The sequence below is a fragment of the Gopherus evgoodei genome, chromosome 6 (assembly GCF_007399415.2).
Source record: "Gopherus evgoodei ecotype Sinaloan lineage chromosome 6, rGopEvg1_v1.p, whole genome shotgun sequence".
Lineage (NCBI taxonomy): Eukaryota > Metazoa > Chordata > Testudines > Testudinidae > Gopherus > Gopherus evgoodei.
In genome coordinates this window covers 21,081,322-21,099,363 of record NC_044327.1, presented here as the reverse complement: position 1 = coordinate 21,099,363, position 18,042 = coordinate 21,081,322, and the positions used below count along the sequence as shown (strand labels likewise).

The following is an 18,042-nucleotide window of genomic DNA, read 5'->3' as shown; positions in this document are numbered from 1 at the left end:
TTTCTTCTGATAGCTCAAATTCACCCACACATCATGAATAAAATTAGGCTGCATGGAGCCACAAAATAGAGGGAACTGCAATTATATAGAAATAGAAACTTTTACAAGCTAAAATAGTTACCAAGAGCAACTTTGCAGGGCCACCAGATGCAAAAAGCAAAAATTCAACTTTTAATTTTGACAATAGTCCAGGCAGATCCTATGGAAAGGGAGAGACTCTTACCATGTATTTAAAAAAGGGATGGTCTACCATATGAACATGCATTTTTTAACAGAGATGATTACTTGTCTTCTACAGTTTAATAACCATGCAATATTTACAGTTATGCTCTTTGGTTCTTTCTCCCTCTGACTAGAGTCAGTTTGATTAACTGGTATGCAACAAAAGCCTTTTTACAGGCTTCAGATTTTCTTTCACCTTTTATGTATCCAGTTTACATATTTTAATATTAATGGCAAGAAAGGACCATAAAACATGAGACTTGACACAAAAATTGCAGTATTTTAACATTTAAATTTGGCTGTAAATAAGGTAACCATAATAAACTTTTTTCTCCACATATTGCAGATTGACTTAGCAATAAACATGAAGGTTTATATTACCGTGACTAAACTGCAGGACTTCATAATCAGTTTTTAATTTGGTATTTGTGCTCCTAAACTCATGTTCCTTTTCTTCACGTTTCTGCATCGATGACTTAACCAGTTCATCTCTCCTCCCTACCAAATTATCTCTTGCAAAACTCTCACCTGCAATTATTTTACATCCATAAAATGGACACAATGCTTACCTACGTCAGTGATCTTATAAAGCAAAAGCAATGCTTGTAAAGCTTAGTAGTGCATATAAAATACTATGTCTGCTACTAGGTTCTGTGTGCAAAAGCCACTTTTTTAAAGAAGAAACAGCTTTGTTTTTTAAAACCTTAAGATACTCACACCATGAATGATATAATGATATAAAAATTAGTTCGGATGAGAACCTTTGTAGTTTGAGCTGTGCTTAGCAACAATGGGCATACATGATCTTTATAGTCCTGAATGATTTCAGACCTAATTAGCTGAGTGACGAGCTGCCCGACCACAGCAGCAAAGAACTGTAGGCTTCCCTTGCTGCTGCTGTTCATAGGAGTTGTACTCTCTTGAACTGCAGGCAGGGCACCCACAGTCAAAGGGGCCTCCCCCTATAGAAAGAGTGTTCTGGTTCACCAGTTTGGTATGATTTGGAGCAGAGTGCTTAATATGGAATTAACAACCACCACATTACAATGAACGCATTTTAACCAAGTCATCTATGTGGGTGACCTGCTTTTTGTGTGCGTGCTGCTTTTCTAAATCCAATGAAGTAAACTGATGTTAGTCATCAAACCTTTAACACATTGTGATTAATAATAATAATTATTTCAAACAAATCCTCCAAGACTATCGTTTCCCAGCATTTTAGGCAAAACATTTCCTTGCAAGAGCAAATACTATAATAAAAAGAAAGCTACAAACAAATCTGAATTGTTCAGTGGAAAGGCCTGTCATTTTTAAGAGAAAAATTATATTCTGAAGTCTAATTATTGTTCCCTCTATCAAGTCACCATAAAAAATACATTAAAGCCTCTCACCAGGAATAATTGGTACTTTTGACTCTCTGGGGAGTTGCACCTTTTTATTTATATACTACAAATATAGTCTTGCCAGCAAAGAGAAAAAAGGAACTCTTAGGGCAGCAAAGATTCATTTTAATAAACTATTTCTCTGGTCCTCAGAAAGTTGAAGCAGGTCTTTTCCTTAATAATGACCAATGTCCAAGCTTCCACCCTACTAGGCTATGATTTTTTTTTTTAAAATCCTGAATCAGCTAAGGCTTCCAACTTGCTAATCAAAAAAACAATGTAAAATTATTTTAAGAGTATTCCATAAATAATTCAGAACTGTATTTTCCAAACCAATTGCCATGGCCTCCAATGTGAAATACTAAAATTATATTTAAAGAGAAAAAACACATGGAGACATTTAAAAGTGAAATAAAATATGGTCTAGTATGCATTTAAAATACACTGAATAGTTTAATTGCACAGTGAATAAAGAGAGGATGAATCAATGCAGAAGCCTGTGTAATGCGGCTGATATATATCCCTAAACCATAGCAGCAACAGCTCAGTATCCAAAAAATGAATTAGCCCCTGAGTAATCAATCACATGTGGTCTCTTTTACAATACACAAAAACAATCAGGCAATTATTTCTTTGTAAACATCTTTATTTAATTTTCCTGGAACCCTTCCTCTTCTTTTTCATTTCAAGTTCAATTATTTACCTTCTTTATCACATGCATAGTAAACCTTTTTCTCTGTTGTACATTAAACAAAAGCTCAGACTATGGGATTTCTTGCTATAGACCTTGAAATAACCATCTTTAAAATTAAAATATCAATACACCATAAACTGAAGCCTTAAAGGTGACCTGAAAAGCCAATATGAAAATGCAGTTGAGCTCAGAAATCAGTGCTTTAATGCCTTCACTAACCAGACAGTGGGAAAACTGAGTAAAGCAGTATTTTAAGTTACCATTAAAGAAGGAGTCATCCCTGGAACTACTCCTGGCAGTACTTCCTGGTTTTTTAATAACTCAGAATGCATCACTGATACCATGGATTGTGTGTGGAAAGTTGAACCTCATGGACTGAACGCTCTAACCAGTCAGATCATAACTGACTACCTTCAGCATGCATTTCTGAGCTTAAGTCAATTTACATTTTGGCTTTGCAGAGCTCTTCTGAGGTATGCCCTAGTCAGCAAAGTTTGCTCTGTGAAATAAGCTCTCATGGTTCGATGGCCTGGCAGATGTATCCTGGAAGCCATGGGAGTTGCGGCATGGAAGGAGCCACCCTTCCTGTGGTGAGGATGTGGTTGAGGAGTGCCAGCAGGTAAGGGAGGCTGTGAATCCATAAACATTTGTCAGCACACAAGCTGATGGGGTGCAGCTATCAATCTCATCAACAGAATGAACGGTCATGTGATCAACACAGACCCACAAGAGATTAACCACTGATATATTACCGTTCATTTTTCTCCAGTTTTAAGAATAAGATGTTTTATTGTTTATATTTTCTGGGCTTTTGTCAATACTATGGAGAATAGCAGGAAGAATTGGCAAATGCAAACTAGAAACAGATAGCAACAGGAGCAAACACTAAGGATCAAGTTCTCCTGTCAGTTATACTGGTGTAATCTTGCAAGGTATATGTGGCTGCACTAGTATAACTTAAGAGAATATCCCTACAGGTGAGATGCTCAACTGCCATGCAAAGGGGCATAAATGAGGTATTCAATGCCTTAATTGTGGGAATTATACATTTACAGCAATAGAAAAACAAATAGATTTTATAGCAAAACAACCTCACTCTCCTGTGACTTTACAGTCTAGGAAGCTCCCAGGCAGATCCAGGTCTCACCTGCTGTCCTTCTGCCATATCCTTTTTCCTCATCTGCAAAGAAATCCCAAATTCCCCCCAAAATAAGATAAAATTACAGCACTAGAGCCTGACTTGGTAAGCAGGATTCTTTGTAGTAACTAATTGGTTAGGTCCATTCTCCCTCACACATACATTCTGATGAACATCCTCCAGCTGCTACGTATAGTAGATAAAAGTTAGGGTCATCAATATGGTGACTAAACCAGATGCAATTCACTCAAGCCTCTTCTGCCCTTTGAAGAGTACTCACCATAAGAATCCGCTCAACTGCATTTAATAGTGTCCTTATTTTACAAGCAAATTTATTGCTGCAGTAGGTTGGTACTATTTTAAACAACAACAACAAAATTAATCCTGCTTCATCTTTAAGACCACACAAAAAGAACTTGCTACTAAAGTCAATGCCCGCATATTTACCAACTAAGGGAAGCTCTTTCAAGTCCTGTTAGAGCATTCTGGGCATTGTGCATCACTAAAACAAGGCCTGCAGATGTAAATAATGGAAAGCATTTCAAATACAGCATATAGGAGTTACTAGTTTGTTTTCTTACTATTTAATAAACATCTCATTTGCTTATTTACATAAGAAGCAAACAGAAAATTCAATATAGCAACAGGTAATGAACCATTTATTTTATTTAACAAGATTTAACAAGAATTAGACTCACACCTGGGATGTGACAAAATCAAAAGTTTCTTTTAAATATACTTTCAATTATAAAAATAGCACCACTTCTAAACAATCAAAATTAATTTGTTGCAGTTACCAAATTATAGGAAAACAAGTTGTATAAAAACAATTATTTCTAAAGAAACATCCTTAAAATGAAGAATGAGTTTATGATTTTTGAATCCTTACAAAAATGCATAAAAATAAATTACACCGTCTTTCTAGAAAGCTATTTACAGGGTAGCTGAAAAGATTAAATCAGTTAAATATCAAAAACTGGAGCTCAAAATCAGAATTTTTTTAAGTTTCTGATTCGCTGCATTATCCAATCTCACAAGATGATGTGCTGAATTAACAAAATCTCACAATAAGAGAAATAAAGCATTCATTTTCCTGTTTTCAGCTGAGATGTACATGATAAAGTAATTGTGGGAGGAGACTAGCCAAATAAAATGACCAGCAGTATAAAAACACCTACTAGCATAGTTTGTCACTGGAATTACTTTCTCTAACAATAATTAACTTAGATTGCTTACTGAAAAAAATTCTTCTTAGCAATTTTAGCTCTCTAAAAATTAAGCATGCTGTTAATCTCCCAAAGTAAATCATCATTCAATTTTAACTAGTTCATTTATATTCCTAAAAGCTGGGGCCCAATGAGAAATAAACATCTCAAATCATATCAGAGTGTTGCAAGCAGATGTGAGCACTGTCACGCTACAGAAGACCTCTTCAGAATAGTACCTTTTTAAGAAGCACATGGAAATCAAGTTACTTAAATTGCTAACAAGTTCAGGAGGAAAAAAACCCAAACAAATTAGCAGTTTAATTGCTAACTACAGAAATTATGAAGAACCTACAGTGTTAGTTTAACCTTTATTAAAGGCACCCAGGACCCTGGCATAGATCTATGACTTCTTCCCGATTCATGTCAAGTGATAACCCAGCAAAAAGAGACACTGATCTAGTGCAGTGTCAAACCAATCCATTTGTATAAGTCACAGAAGCAGCATGCCAAAGGCAATGAAAACCAACTATCAACAATTTAAGGTCAGGATACACAAAAGGGTTTGAATGAGGAATGTCATGCCCAATCCAAATGCACTGTAGCACTGAAGAGAACAGACATCACACCCTTCAAAAATAAAAAATATTAAAATGAAGCAAGCTTAGGGCTATTTTTTTACATCGCCAGCCTTCATCAGAGCCTTAATAGCCCTGGCCCTCATCTCAAGCTCCAGGAGCTCCAGCTGCTGTGCTGATGGCTGAACATCTTCTGACGGAGCAACAGCCAAGTTTGCTGCTTTAGACTCCTTTGGGCTTGATTCTGCCAACCCCAGTATCTCATTCACGCTTTTCTCAATGTCCTTCTGAAGGTCATCTATCTGACCAGCTCCACTTCTGACAGCACTTTCTGGCACATCTGGACTCTCCTCTTCATTGCATGGGCCTTCTATGTCACTATCATATGCATCTGCATTTATGCTGAGGACATCACTATCTTCTCCCTTGCCTGTAACACAAATGTAACAAATAACCATGCAGTGCAGGGAGCCGAACAAAAATTTCCGTTTCATCTTAAAAAAAAACTGCCTCTGCATAAAAATGTTTCTCTTCAGATTCAGAATATGACAAAAACCATCTCTAAATTACAGACAAGTATTTTCTCTTCTTTTCCCTCCCCCAACTTTTAAGACTGATCTAATTTAGACAAGTTTTAATGCAATTTTTATTCCAATTTAGAAAAAACATGCAATATACCAAAGCAGCAGTGCCTGAAAAATTTATTCCATCATATGGAGTTACATGACATTTTTAATTAGGAAAATAGATCATAAGGTTTTATATTACAATGAAGCTTCTGCATTACAAAATCAAAGTTGATGTGGGGAATAGTTTATTATTTTAGAAGTAAATTTAATTCTCAAAATGCAGTTTAAAAATACTTTGATTACTTTATAAATTACCATAAAGGAAAAATACCAAAGCCAATGAAGATGGGGAAAAAAGTCATACATTACAATTATCTAAGTCTTTTAGTGAAGTATTTCAGATGGATTTGGGTCAGCTCAGTAAAATTATAAGAGAAACGCTGGTGATGGTTTTTATTTTTCATTAACAGCAGGGGTTTATTAGGAAGAGTTTAATTAGAAAAAGCAGTATAGTAAGTAAAACTAGCAGAACCTCCATCACCAATACTCACAACTTCACTGTAAAGAGAGAGATCCTATCACTCCTGACACCTTGCCCCTGCAACTACTTGGGCATCGTTTTTCTTTGGATACACTTTGATAATATTGCTTATTGCTTAAAATAAATATTTTTATTTATTGAAACAAAATGGCAAAATTGCTGATTCCAGGGGTTCAAGAGTGGCTCCTGGTAGGGTCATTATACAATAGTTAAGGTTGTTAATTCAGAAATAGTCTTAAAAAATGAAATTATAGATTTAAATAACTGCATTTTAAAAATACAAATGACTTCACTGTGTACTGAAGATATAAGGTAAACGGTACGTTCATACACAGTAAGGTCCTGTACTGCATAATGACAAAACAAAATGATAGTTTTAGAGCATATCAGTATTAGGATATAAACATCTAGATAGCATAAAAATGCTTAGTAATTTTCCTTTTTTAAAATTAGCCTTTTGCCAACTGCTTTAAAAATGTTTTCTTTCCGTGGATGACTTTTAAGAATTACTAGTTTTCTCCATCTGTTCTTTTAGCTCCTAAATCTCAAATCTCCAAGGCTGGGAAGCATTATTGATCTGCCAGTATTGCTCATCAACAACAAAGCCACTGATATACTGGAAACCAATGCAGTACTTCCTCTGTGAATTGCTGTTCTTGGACACCAGGCAATTTGAGTTTTACTAAAGCTCAGGTTATAAAGAATACATTGATAATGAAGTGTAATACAGCAGGGAGCCAGGGTTTGATGCCTTTAACTAATTGTCTTTGTATCTCTGGGATTTTCCCCAAGATGCTCACATTTAATATTTTATTGTTGCAAAACTTACAGAAAGGATTTTGCTAATCATTCTAAATACTAATGACAATTCCCTTGAGAGCATGTTTTAGTCCCAACATGAACCATTCTCCCTCTCTCTTCAAATAACAGCACAGTATGCATCTTTGAAATTTTAGAAGTCTGTCTTTAGAGATGCTTGTTCATATTTTGGTGCCTTTGGTTGTAAAGCATATCACCAGAATGCAGTTACATGGGTGAGAGGCATTTCTGGAAAACAGGAAGAAGAACTGAAAAACTCCCCATACCCATAAGAGGCCATATTCCCCTTGAACTTTGCACAGAATTCCTTTCATTCGATGAAAATTCTATGTGAAGATTAACAGGTAGGATATGGACAACTGAAATTAAAATGTCTGGTTCCAAAATAAGTTTAAGCAACAAATTTTGCCAGAGATCATTTTTTCCTTTTAAGTGAAAAAAAAAACGCATTAGAAAACTCTACCCCTTCTATGAAACTCAGAATAAATGCTTTTTGGTGTGTGTGCATGTTTTCTGAGGAGCATGGAAGGAAAATCTTTAGAAAAACATATTTTTCTTGGCTTTTATGACATAACTTATCCTGAGAAGGTGAAAAATCAATATTGAACACCAAGAAAAGTATATAATAAATGCACTTTCCTTGCTTAAAAAAAAAATGGAGGCGGAATGGTATTTCATCCAAATACCTAATCAACAATAAGTTTCCTTAAATTGTTTTATAAGCACAAGAGGCATATTTAAGATAGCCTGGGTTTTATTTACCCTAAATAAAAACTTAAATCTGAGTGCTGGTATAAAGAGAGTTCAAAAGAAACATACACATCCTTAATTCTGGAATTTTGGTCCAGATTTAAGAAAGCACACAAGTCCCTATTTGGGACTTAAATGCTGTCCAAAATAGGGATGCTTTCCTGAATTGAGGCCTTAGCTACTCAACACGTGCAATCCCAGATTTGTAACATCAACTACTGAACATGGATGCAAGCACATACTAACACATAGGTAAACAGCATACGATGTATAAAGCATACACACAGCCACACGTTTCCAAGATCAAGATCATCATAAATTTAGTTAGGTTTGGGAAAATTGGTCAAATCCCTATAAACTCTCGCTTCTGGAGATTAGCATTGTTGATTGCGTTGATATATAGGATTTTTGATCTGTAGCACTTATTAGGTGAATTCTGACTTTTTTTGGAGTAAAATCTGGTTATATTAGTTAAAACAGTTTAACTCTGTGAAAATGTATCCTCTTCTGTGGCCGTTAAAAAAGCTAATGCAGTTTTAGGATGCATCAGGCGAGGTATTTCCAGCAAAGATAAGGAGGTGTTAGTACCGTTATATAAGGCACTGGTGAGACCTCACCTGGAATACTGTGTGCAGTTCTGGTCTCCTATGTTTAAGAAGGATGAATTCAAACTGGAACAGGTTCAGAGACGGGCTACTAGGATGATCCAAGGAATGGAAAACCTGTCTTATGAAAGGAGACTTAAAGAGCTTGGCTTGTTTAGCCTAACCAAAAGAAGGTTGAGGGGGGATATGCTTGCTCTTTATAAATATATCAGAGGGATTAATATTAGGGAGGGAGAGGAATTATTTAAGCTTAGTACCAATGTAGACACAAGAACAAATGGGTAAAAACTGTACACTAGGAAGTTTAGACTTGAAATTAGATGAAGGTTTCTAACCATTAGAGGAGTGAAGTTCTGGAACAGCCTTCCAAGGGGAGTAGTGGGGGCAAAAGACATATCTGGCTTTAAGACTAAGCTTGATAAGTTTATGGAAGGGATGGTATGATGGGATAGCTTAATTTTGGCAACTGATCTTTGATTATCAGCAGGTAAGTAGGCCCAGTGGTCTGTGATGGGATGGGATCTGAGTTACTGCAGAGAATTCTTTCCTGAGTGCTGGCTGATGAGTCTTGCCCACATGCTCAGGGTTTAGCTGATAGCCATATTTGGGGTCGGGAAGGAATTTTCCTCCGGGGCAGATTGGCAGAGGCCCTGGAGGTTTTTCACCTTCCTCTGCAGCGTGGGGCATGGGTCACTTGCTGATGGATTCTCTGCAGCTTGAGGTCTTCAAACCACAATTTGAAGACTTCAGTAACTCAGAAATAGGTTAGGGATTTGTTATAGAAGTGGATGGGTAGGATTCTGTGGCCTGCTTTGTGCAGGAGGTCAGACTAGATGATCATATTGGTCCCTTCTGACCCTAAAGTCTATGAGTCTCAACATGGAGGAGTTTGCAGTAAGCACTGATATATAAGGCTCATCAGTCCCCTACTAACATCTTCAATACCACAGAAGTGATGTTATGATCATAAAATTGGAAGGGACCTCAGGAGGTCAATCTAGTCCAACCCCCTGCTCAAAGCAGGACCAATCCCCAGACAGACTTTTGCCCCAGATCCCTAAATGGCCCCCTCAAGGATTGAGCTCACAACCCTGGGTTTAGCAGACCAATGCTGAAACCACTGAGCTATCCCTCCCAATGTGTTTGAGGTAGTTTGCCCTGTCTCTAAAATGCCTTCATGGCAACCTCAAAAACTGCATTTTTACCTTAGATGCAAGTTTCACTCATCCGCTCCCTGCCTACAGAAAGGGATCAGTGGACTCTGAACAAAATCTTACTAATTTTAACTTCCCAGAAAGACCACAAGGAATGGGAATCATTAAGATTAAGGAATGGAAATTCTTCTGTCTTGCTACGAAGCACCAGTCCATGTTTACGTAGCACGACTGCATTTCCATGGGGCAAGAAAAACTGTATTTGAGGAGCCTAGTTCAAAGTTCAAAAGTTAAACTCTGAGCATGCTCAGTCTTACTGCCAATCTTCACTTTGGAACTGATCATAAGGAGGGGGTGGAAAAACCTGAACACTACTAACAAATTGAGTCATTCATTCCTGTCCCAATATCTGTATAGAATAGGGAGCTGCCCAGCCTTCAGAGGTACAGGCTGTCCTGGGTTCTATCGAGAATTAGGAGTCTCCATGGCAGCATAATACACAGTAATCACACAACCACTGGCCTACAAATGTTGTTTAATTAGCCGATGAGCTTCATTTCCCTCTTTTGCCGTTGTAATTTTACACAGTAATAAAAGTCTCAGATGGCATTTTTCTCATTATCTTTTTCATTTAGATAGCTTGTACTTATTCCTTCAGCTACAGTTGTGAAATTCATTTCAGCACACTTAATTCCCTTTTTTAACCATATTTTACTCACTTCTGCTTAGCCTGCTTTGTTTTCTACCTCTTTTTTTCCTGTAGCATCATAGGCTCCAGCATGGAAGAAGAATGATTACTAAGTTATATTTTACAATTTATGCCCATATTCTCAAAAGCTCTTTAAAGCTAACATCTTGAGAAGTGCTGCTGTCATTGCCCAAAGCCATCATGATACTGTGGTTGATAAAGTCATAAAAAAGGACAATGAAGCAATCACCTGCAGCAGTCATCAATTCCCTGAGATAGCACAGAAAGCGTGGAAGAGGTCTGCAGGAAATCTGTCAATTCCGAGGTCATTCCATATAGTGCAACAAGCAATATTTAAAGCGTTTCTCACAAAGTCATGGCATCCTGCTCCTAACAATTGTGTGGCTTTTATGACATTCCTGCCTCCTCCCTCCATTTAAATCCCCTCACTAGCTACTTCAAAAAAATAAACCATTTGCAAAGCAGTTGAGATAGGACTCAAAATTGTGAAATAAAAGTTGCAGGAAGCAAATAATATTGGCTCCTCATAAGAGGAATACAGTTCATGAGAATCTGCAGCATTTACTGATTTTAAACTTATTTCTGACATTACTATGTATAGTACGTCCCAATGAAAATAAACAGGCTGAGATAGAAGCAGCTTTAATTCTAGCGTCATATATAAAATAATACTGGCAGTTGTTACACAGTGTTCATGAAGTAGCCATGTTAAAAGAGAAGCTGATGCAGGTTAAAAGCAGCTTCCAACATACAATAGGGAATCAAAAGTACATCACTATCTGTCTTAGTATTTTACCCAGTGCCCATCACAGCAGTACATGAATGCTTAACCCAGTGCATTTCTGTCTGTCCTAAAAAAAACAAAGACCCTAGAATCACCAGAATGATTCTATAATGATTGATTCCATAGTGATAATGAAAAGCTGATTTTGTACCTGTCTTTCCTGGAGGATACAAAATAAGAAGGCTCATCTGTCCCCACCTGATCACCAATAGCTGCCATATTGGTGCGATCACACGAAATACTGGCTTGTTTGTATTTCTACTCTCAAAATTTGGGATATCAAGAGTATTGCTCAGTTTGCACTTGAAGTACAGAAGCAGCTTTCTTTTAGATAAGGCCCTAAATAATCACTGCCTTTAAAGAGATATGCACAATACAGGCTTTTCCTATGTACAGTTTGAATCTGCAAAGTGAGTAGCACTTTCAGCAACATTCACTTTAAGTGAAATGAACTGAATTCAGCAAAGAAAGATCTTTGGCAGCAAGTTGTAAAGGGATTATGTCAAGTGGTGGAATGCCAACTATGATCACACCAGCATCAAGAAAAAGGAATTTGAAAGAATCCAAAGGAAGGTGATCAGTATTTGGAAAGATTTACATCCAGAGAGAGAGAGAGAGAGAGAGAGAGAGAGAGAGAGAGAGAGAGAGATGATCAAAGTTCCTGTTCAGCTAGATGGCCAGAAGTGAGAAGCAGGAGAGTGGGAGGGCCTGCAGTCTTGCTTGCCCTCTGCTATACTCCCTTCTCCCACAGCTGAGTTATTAACTGTGCTCCTGCAGAGCTGCAGTAGTGCTCCCCTAGCAACAAAGAGCTCCAGTCCTGCAGAACTCAGAGGGGCAGGAGAGGGATGGGAACCAGGATTGCAGATCCTCTGAACCAGCACACAGCCTTGGAGAAATCGGGTGGCTGCTTATTTTGAAAGTAAAACTCTACTGCCATCTCTTCTCCTTCCGCTGGACCTGGGCTCAGTGAAGAGGCTTTAACAATACCTGCTGGGAGCAAGAAGAATGCCTATAGGAAGGCAGGACCCCACACAGAGTGTGATACTGAGAACTGCATGGACCCCACACTGAGGCAAGATTTGGGTTGGTTTTCAAAAGGTTTGTTTTTTGCTTATAGCTACTTGTTTTAATTTATGGATCTGAAGATTTGCTTCTGCTGAAAACTGCTTTGTCAGTTCATCCCACTAGTTAACAATGGACTTACAGTCTACTTCAGGACAGTTACTATTATGTTATTAGGATTTGAAGTTCTGGAGGAATTAGGAAGAGCAATGAATGGCTAGTTGCTTATACAACAGATTTACCTAATCTCTTGCTGCTGCAAATGGTTATCATACTGAACGGATTTGACTGGCAAAGCGAAAAGATAGCATCAACTTCATGATAAAAATACACTTCCCCAAAATCTTTTAATTTAATTTTTCCTACGAAGCCTAGGGAAGAAGCAGGAGGATCCTAAGAAGATCCTGGTTTACTGATCCAGCACCAGTAGGGTCTAAATATACACAAAACCCACCAAACTCTCTTCTGCCACTTCAGATCACTATGGGTACAGTGCAAAATTGAAGAGTGGGGAGGACTTTTGAATGTTAATATTTCAGCATGAAGGAAACAAATACCTCCATGTCATTCAAAAGAACATTCTGCTCCTACTGGAGCATCAATGGGAATTTTGATTGCTCAGCACTTCTGAAAATTAGGCCCATGTTTTGGATTTTGTTTTTTTGTTTTGTTAAAAAAAGTGATTAATCATTTTTTCATTTCTATACTGTCTAGGTGGCACAGATCTCTGGGAGCACTTGATTCCACTGAGGATGTGTCACTGTTATTATTACTACCAGTTCAAGTATCCAAGCTGACAGTCACTGACTATTGAAACTGATCACTACCAAGAATGCAAGACTTCAGCTTTCTCTAATACATACCTTGTTTTGACTCCAGGCCTTCCAGTTTGCTATCTTCCCTCAGAGAAGAAGTAGAATCTACATTGTTGTCTTGTCTGGAAACAAACAAGAACACATTTTAATTTGCACACTTTATTATATAAAGTGAAGAGGACTGTTTCAAAGAAACATTTCCTTTACATTAGCATGTAGTATTTGTTGATAGCCTGAATAAGGCAGGTTCTGTATGAAAGAGTTTACATATAGTTTATAACTATTTTAAGCACTTTACAATGCTATAGTATTTTTCTGCTTTCCTCAGTGACATACAAGATCAAAGTTAATTATCTCATTGCACTAGTCCTACAAACGAATAATCATAATTGGCAGTATCTTCCCAATATGAGTTGCTTATTTGCAAAATGCAGCATAAACTGTCACAGGCAGGAATTTCAAAAATCTAGTTTCAGTTGCATTCAGGGGATATTTACTGTTTACTTTTAGAATTAAGTAGCTATTTTGACCCTCACCAGAAACTAATGTTACCACTGAAGAATTGCTTTTAAAAAGCAAAATTCAGCCAGACTACTGACCTGGGTTCCATATCTATTTTCCCTACCTTTAAAGAGTCACCTTTTTTTAATTCTAAGATTCCTACACCCTCCCCCTCTAAGGTGTCAAGCCTGGAATTACTTCATGTTGCACAGCAGCAAACAAAAAATAGCCGAAGAGCCATGGAAACACATTTGTGGCCTATCTCCCTACAATTTTCAAATGACATTATTTATACAAAGCAGGGAAGTATAAATGAGAGATTGTTAGATGCGCCTGAAAAGGGCAGACACTGCTTACAGCAAGATCCTGAAATCATAAGAGAATCCAATTGTTGAGTTTAATGAGCATTTGGGCAGTAAAATTATTTTATATTCATCTACCCAATTTCATACCTCAGCTATTTTCCTGTCTAAAGTTTGTGTAGTATGTATTATATTAACATGTAATCAAAGCAACCAACCTGCTTGTAGGTATTAAATCGGACCATAAAAAAAGAGATAGTATTATCATAGATCTTACCATATTCTAATTTCACAGTTTCAATACTCAAGACTTAGTTACTTTTCAACTATGGCCTTATATAAGTTTTTTCTTAATAAGATGACTGCAGACCTGTTTTTTATTAAATAACACTGGGCTACAATTTTTGAGAAGTCGTCTGCTTCAGAGATAAAATGTGCTATTTATTATGTATTTTGATGTGCTGAATTCAAATATGACAATTAAAAACTGATTGGCTACTGTTTCTAAGATATTTAAGTTTTTACATTTTATGTCTATGGATATTGTGTAGATAGTAGAGTTTTAATCATAAATTATAAACCTAGGTCTTTTCATGTGTTTATGGTTGCTTTACATGATAATATTTCACCTGTCCTGTTCATGTAACACTTTAAAAATCAGCAAAAGGGTTATATAACTAAAATTTATTATGAAACAAAAGGCAAAAAACTATTATGTATTAGTCGTATTCAGTGTCTACTCGGCGCTTCTTGGCTTGTCTCTTGTATTCATTAAATGGAGCATCTCTTGTCACTGTCCAGCAATAGTCTGCAAGCATTGATGGGCTCCATTTGCCCTGACAGCCTGCCAGGAGATTCCACTGCTGTAGTCTGGAGCCCAACAGCTCTGCCTTACTCTTGGGGAGTTCCAAATCCCTGACAAGGTCATTCAGTTCACCTTGTGGTATGAGGTGTGGTTCAGAGGAGGAGGATGGGAGAAAATGGGGGTCCTGTGACACTGATGGTTCAGGACCAGAAGTTTCATCCTCTTCCTCGTCTGACTCAAGTGAGAGTGATTCTGGTGCATCAGGAACCGGCAGTCCTTCTCTGTGGGGTACTAGGCGTATAGCTGATGGAATGTTTGGATCATGCACAGTCCACTTTTCTTCTTTGACACACCTTTCCCAACTGGAGGCACCATGCAGAAGTAACAATTGCTGGTATGATCTGTTGGCTCTCTCCAAATCATTGGCACTTCAAAAGGCATAGATTTCCTTTTCCTGTTCAACCACTGGCCAAGATTTCTTGCACAAGTGTTGCAGCATATGTGTGTGGCCCACCTCTTGTCCTGATCTCCAATTTTGCAGCCAAAAGAAAGGTGATAGGCTTTCTTAACCAGAGTGATTATACTGTGCTTTGTGATGCAAAAGTCACTTCACCACAAACATAGCAGAAGTTATCTGCACTGTTCACACAAGAATGAGGCATCTCTGCTCACTTTGGCTAAACAGAAATGTGTCCCTTTGCAAAATCAAACACTGACAAATAAGAGAGCACGACACTGTATGATTTCTAGAGCTGATATAGGGCAATTTGTTCAGCAGAGTGATGTAAGCTTCATTATGATAGCATCATCCATGACTTCTAGGAATAACATGATGCAATTCATATCATGTATGACGCAATACCAGCTTCAGATTGCAGCATTCATTGTTTTGCCTAAAAAGCAAGTACTGTCCAAACCCAGTTATAGATTTATTCATAGATCCAGTCAAAGATGTATTTTAGTCATTTCTGGTTTAAATTGAGATCCCTTCCCTTTATAACTCACTTATCCTCCGCCATTCCCAAGTCAAGGGTCGTATATACTGACCCAATAGCATATCTTGAAAACTAGAGCCAATCAACAATTTTAAGCATCATTTTCGTTCTCAGTGACCCAGAATTAGTAAAGTTGGACTACATTTATTTCAGAAGCATTTTGGCTGTAGAGCAGTGTAATCACAGATGCGTTTCTGTTTAGAATGTCAGGCTAATAGAACAACTGGGAGGGAATCTCTTCATTTTGTACAGTGTTTCTAACCAGCCCAAATTTTCTACACACATGCAAAAGAGGGTACACCTATTTTGATGGCTACTTTCCTCACTAGTAGAAGACATTGTAATCAATTCTGATTGGCCCTCCATTTTTCTCACAAGTTTGCACACAAAAGCATGCATATAGTTATCACAACCATGCAAACAAATGCTTAGGAAGGTGACTGGGCATTTGCACACACAGAGGCAATAGTTACTCAAAAAACTGAATGTTTGGCTTGATAGCACACACCCACTTTGACTTAACCTGTATCTTTTGCAAGAGACTGGGTGAGGATCATGCATTTCCTTCCTTTCTCTCCAACTTGCTGAAGCTGGATGAGATGTTATTCCAAATAGCAAGGTTTCAATTCTGTTGGGCTCTCCATTTCCAGCAGAAGGATGGCAGAGCGGGTAGAGATAAGAAAGAAAAGAGCCCAAGTGGGGAAAGAGCTATGCTGAACAGGGAGCCTGTTTATGTGAGCTTCCCTCGTCCTAGGAACCATCCAAATGTTTCCCCACAGAATGACTTTTGCTTGTCTCTGGAAGGTCAGACATTTCAGGCTGTATTAGCTCTTAGATGCTATCTCCAAAACCAGAAATTCTAAGAGAAAATTAATTTTGCTTTTAATGTGACCTTTTAAACATGTGAAGCAGGTTCTCAGACTTTCCTTTCTTCCTGCCCCAGCCTCTGGCGGTGAGGAGGGTGAGGGTTAAACACAACCCAAAAACTTGCCCTCTTCCCTACTACCAAGGAGAGGGAGTGACTGGCTGTTTCCATTGCTGATGGCAATGTTGCTCCTTGGCAAGCAGCAGGATCAGCTCTGACACAATCAAATAGTTTTCAGGGGGAAAGATGCCAAGCAGTAATAAAGCTTCAGCTGCCCTGAGTCTTAAAGCCAAAATATCATTCAAGAATCAGAATCACCCCTTTGGCAGCAACCTCACAGCAACCCTTTATTTGCTTTAAGTATAAGTAGTAGAAATAGCTATATTTCTTTTTACCTAACCAAAAATAAAGACTTTTCTGTCAATTGGAAATTATGTAGCAAAACCTGCTGCAGAATGTGTCCCTGATATTTAGACAATATCAACTGTTTTAGGAAAGAAGGAAAGAAAGCATCCCTGCTGTAAAGACCACCTGCTGTCAAACAAAAAAAAGGGGGGGGAGGTGTCCCTAAAGGCAATCTTTTACACCACATTTTATTTTATCATAATATGTGGGGTTTGACTGGATTGCTGATGAAACTTCACCGGCTGGATTTTAATAAGTAGGTGTTATGCACCATCTTGTGGCCACGCAGTGGCAGAGCAGTCTATATTTGGTTTATTTTCTTAATATTAATAAAAAGAATTCAAATACATAAGGACTGTGAGCCAAATTCAGTCACTCTTAATTTACACTGGCAGGGCCGGCGCTTCCATTTAGGCAACCTAGGCGGTTGCCTAGGGTACAAGGATTTGGGGGGGTGGCATTTTGCCACCCTCAGCGGCAATTCGGTGGCGGAGGGTCCTTCCACGCTCCGGGTCTTTGGCGGCAATTCTGCAGCGGGTCCTTCACTTGCTCCGGGACCCACTGCCAAAGTGCCCCGAGGACCCGGAGCCGCGGAAGGACCCTCACCCGCCTCCCCCCCCCCCCCGAGAACTGCCACCAACGATCAGGAGCACGGAAGGACCCCCACCTAGGGCGCCAAAAACCCTGGTGCCGCTCCTGTACACCAGTGTAAAACAGCAGACACCCAGCAGCCAAAAGCAGATACAAAAGTGGGGCGAACCTCAGTATATCCCCTAGGTGTGGGGAACAGGAGATGTGCTGGATTTAACACTAAGGCAATGCCTTGGAGGCTGTAGGCCTCATAACCTCATTTTCCATATCAACCTTGGCTAACAGGTGGCTGCTAAAGTCTGCAGTTCCCTGTGCCTCTTGGCTGTTAGGAAAGAGAACAGTCAGAATCAGGGAGTCAGAGTCAGTGCTAATCTTCAAAGTCAGCCACAGAGCTCTCCTGCCCTCCTTTTTCAGCTGATTCCTTCCTCACCCTTCCAATTTGGGTACATTAGCTCCTCTACTTCCATTTTTCCCTTGGGTCTCCTTGCCATTCCCTTGTTTTGATGGTGTTCTATTCCAGGACCCTCTACCACCACAATAACACCTTCCCT

General features: G+C 38.5%; 1 protein-coding gene across 1 annotated transcript in view; it reads right to left on the bottom strand.

Annotated features, from left to right (window-relative positions):
* Positions 1–4,067: 4,067 nt before the first annotated feature.
* The window catches only part of CAAP1 (caspase activity and apoptosis inhibitor 1), a 35,121-nt gene continuing 21,146 nt past the window's right edge, over positions 4,068–18,042 (bottom strand). The window contains exons 5-6 of the mRNA XM_030567013.1: positions 13,076–13,149; positions 4,068–5,649 (exon numbers count right to left, since the gene is read on the bottom strand). Of these exons, the coding sequence (XP_030422873.1) occupies positions 5,312–5,649; positions 13,076–13,149 (412 nt within the window). The 3' untranslated portion in view covers positions 4,068–5,311. The remainder of the gene's footprint in view (positions 5,650–13,075; positions 13,150–18,042) is intronic.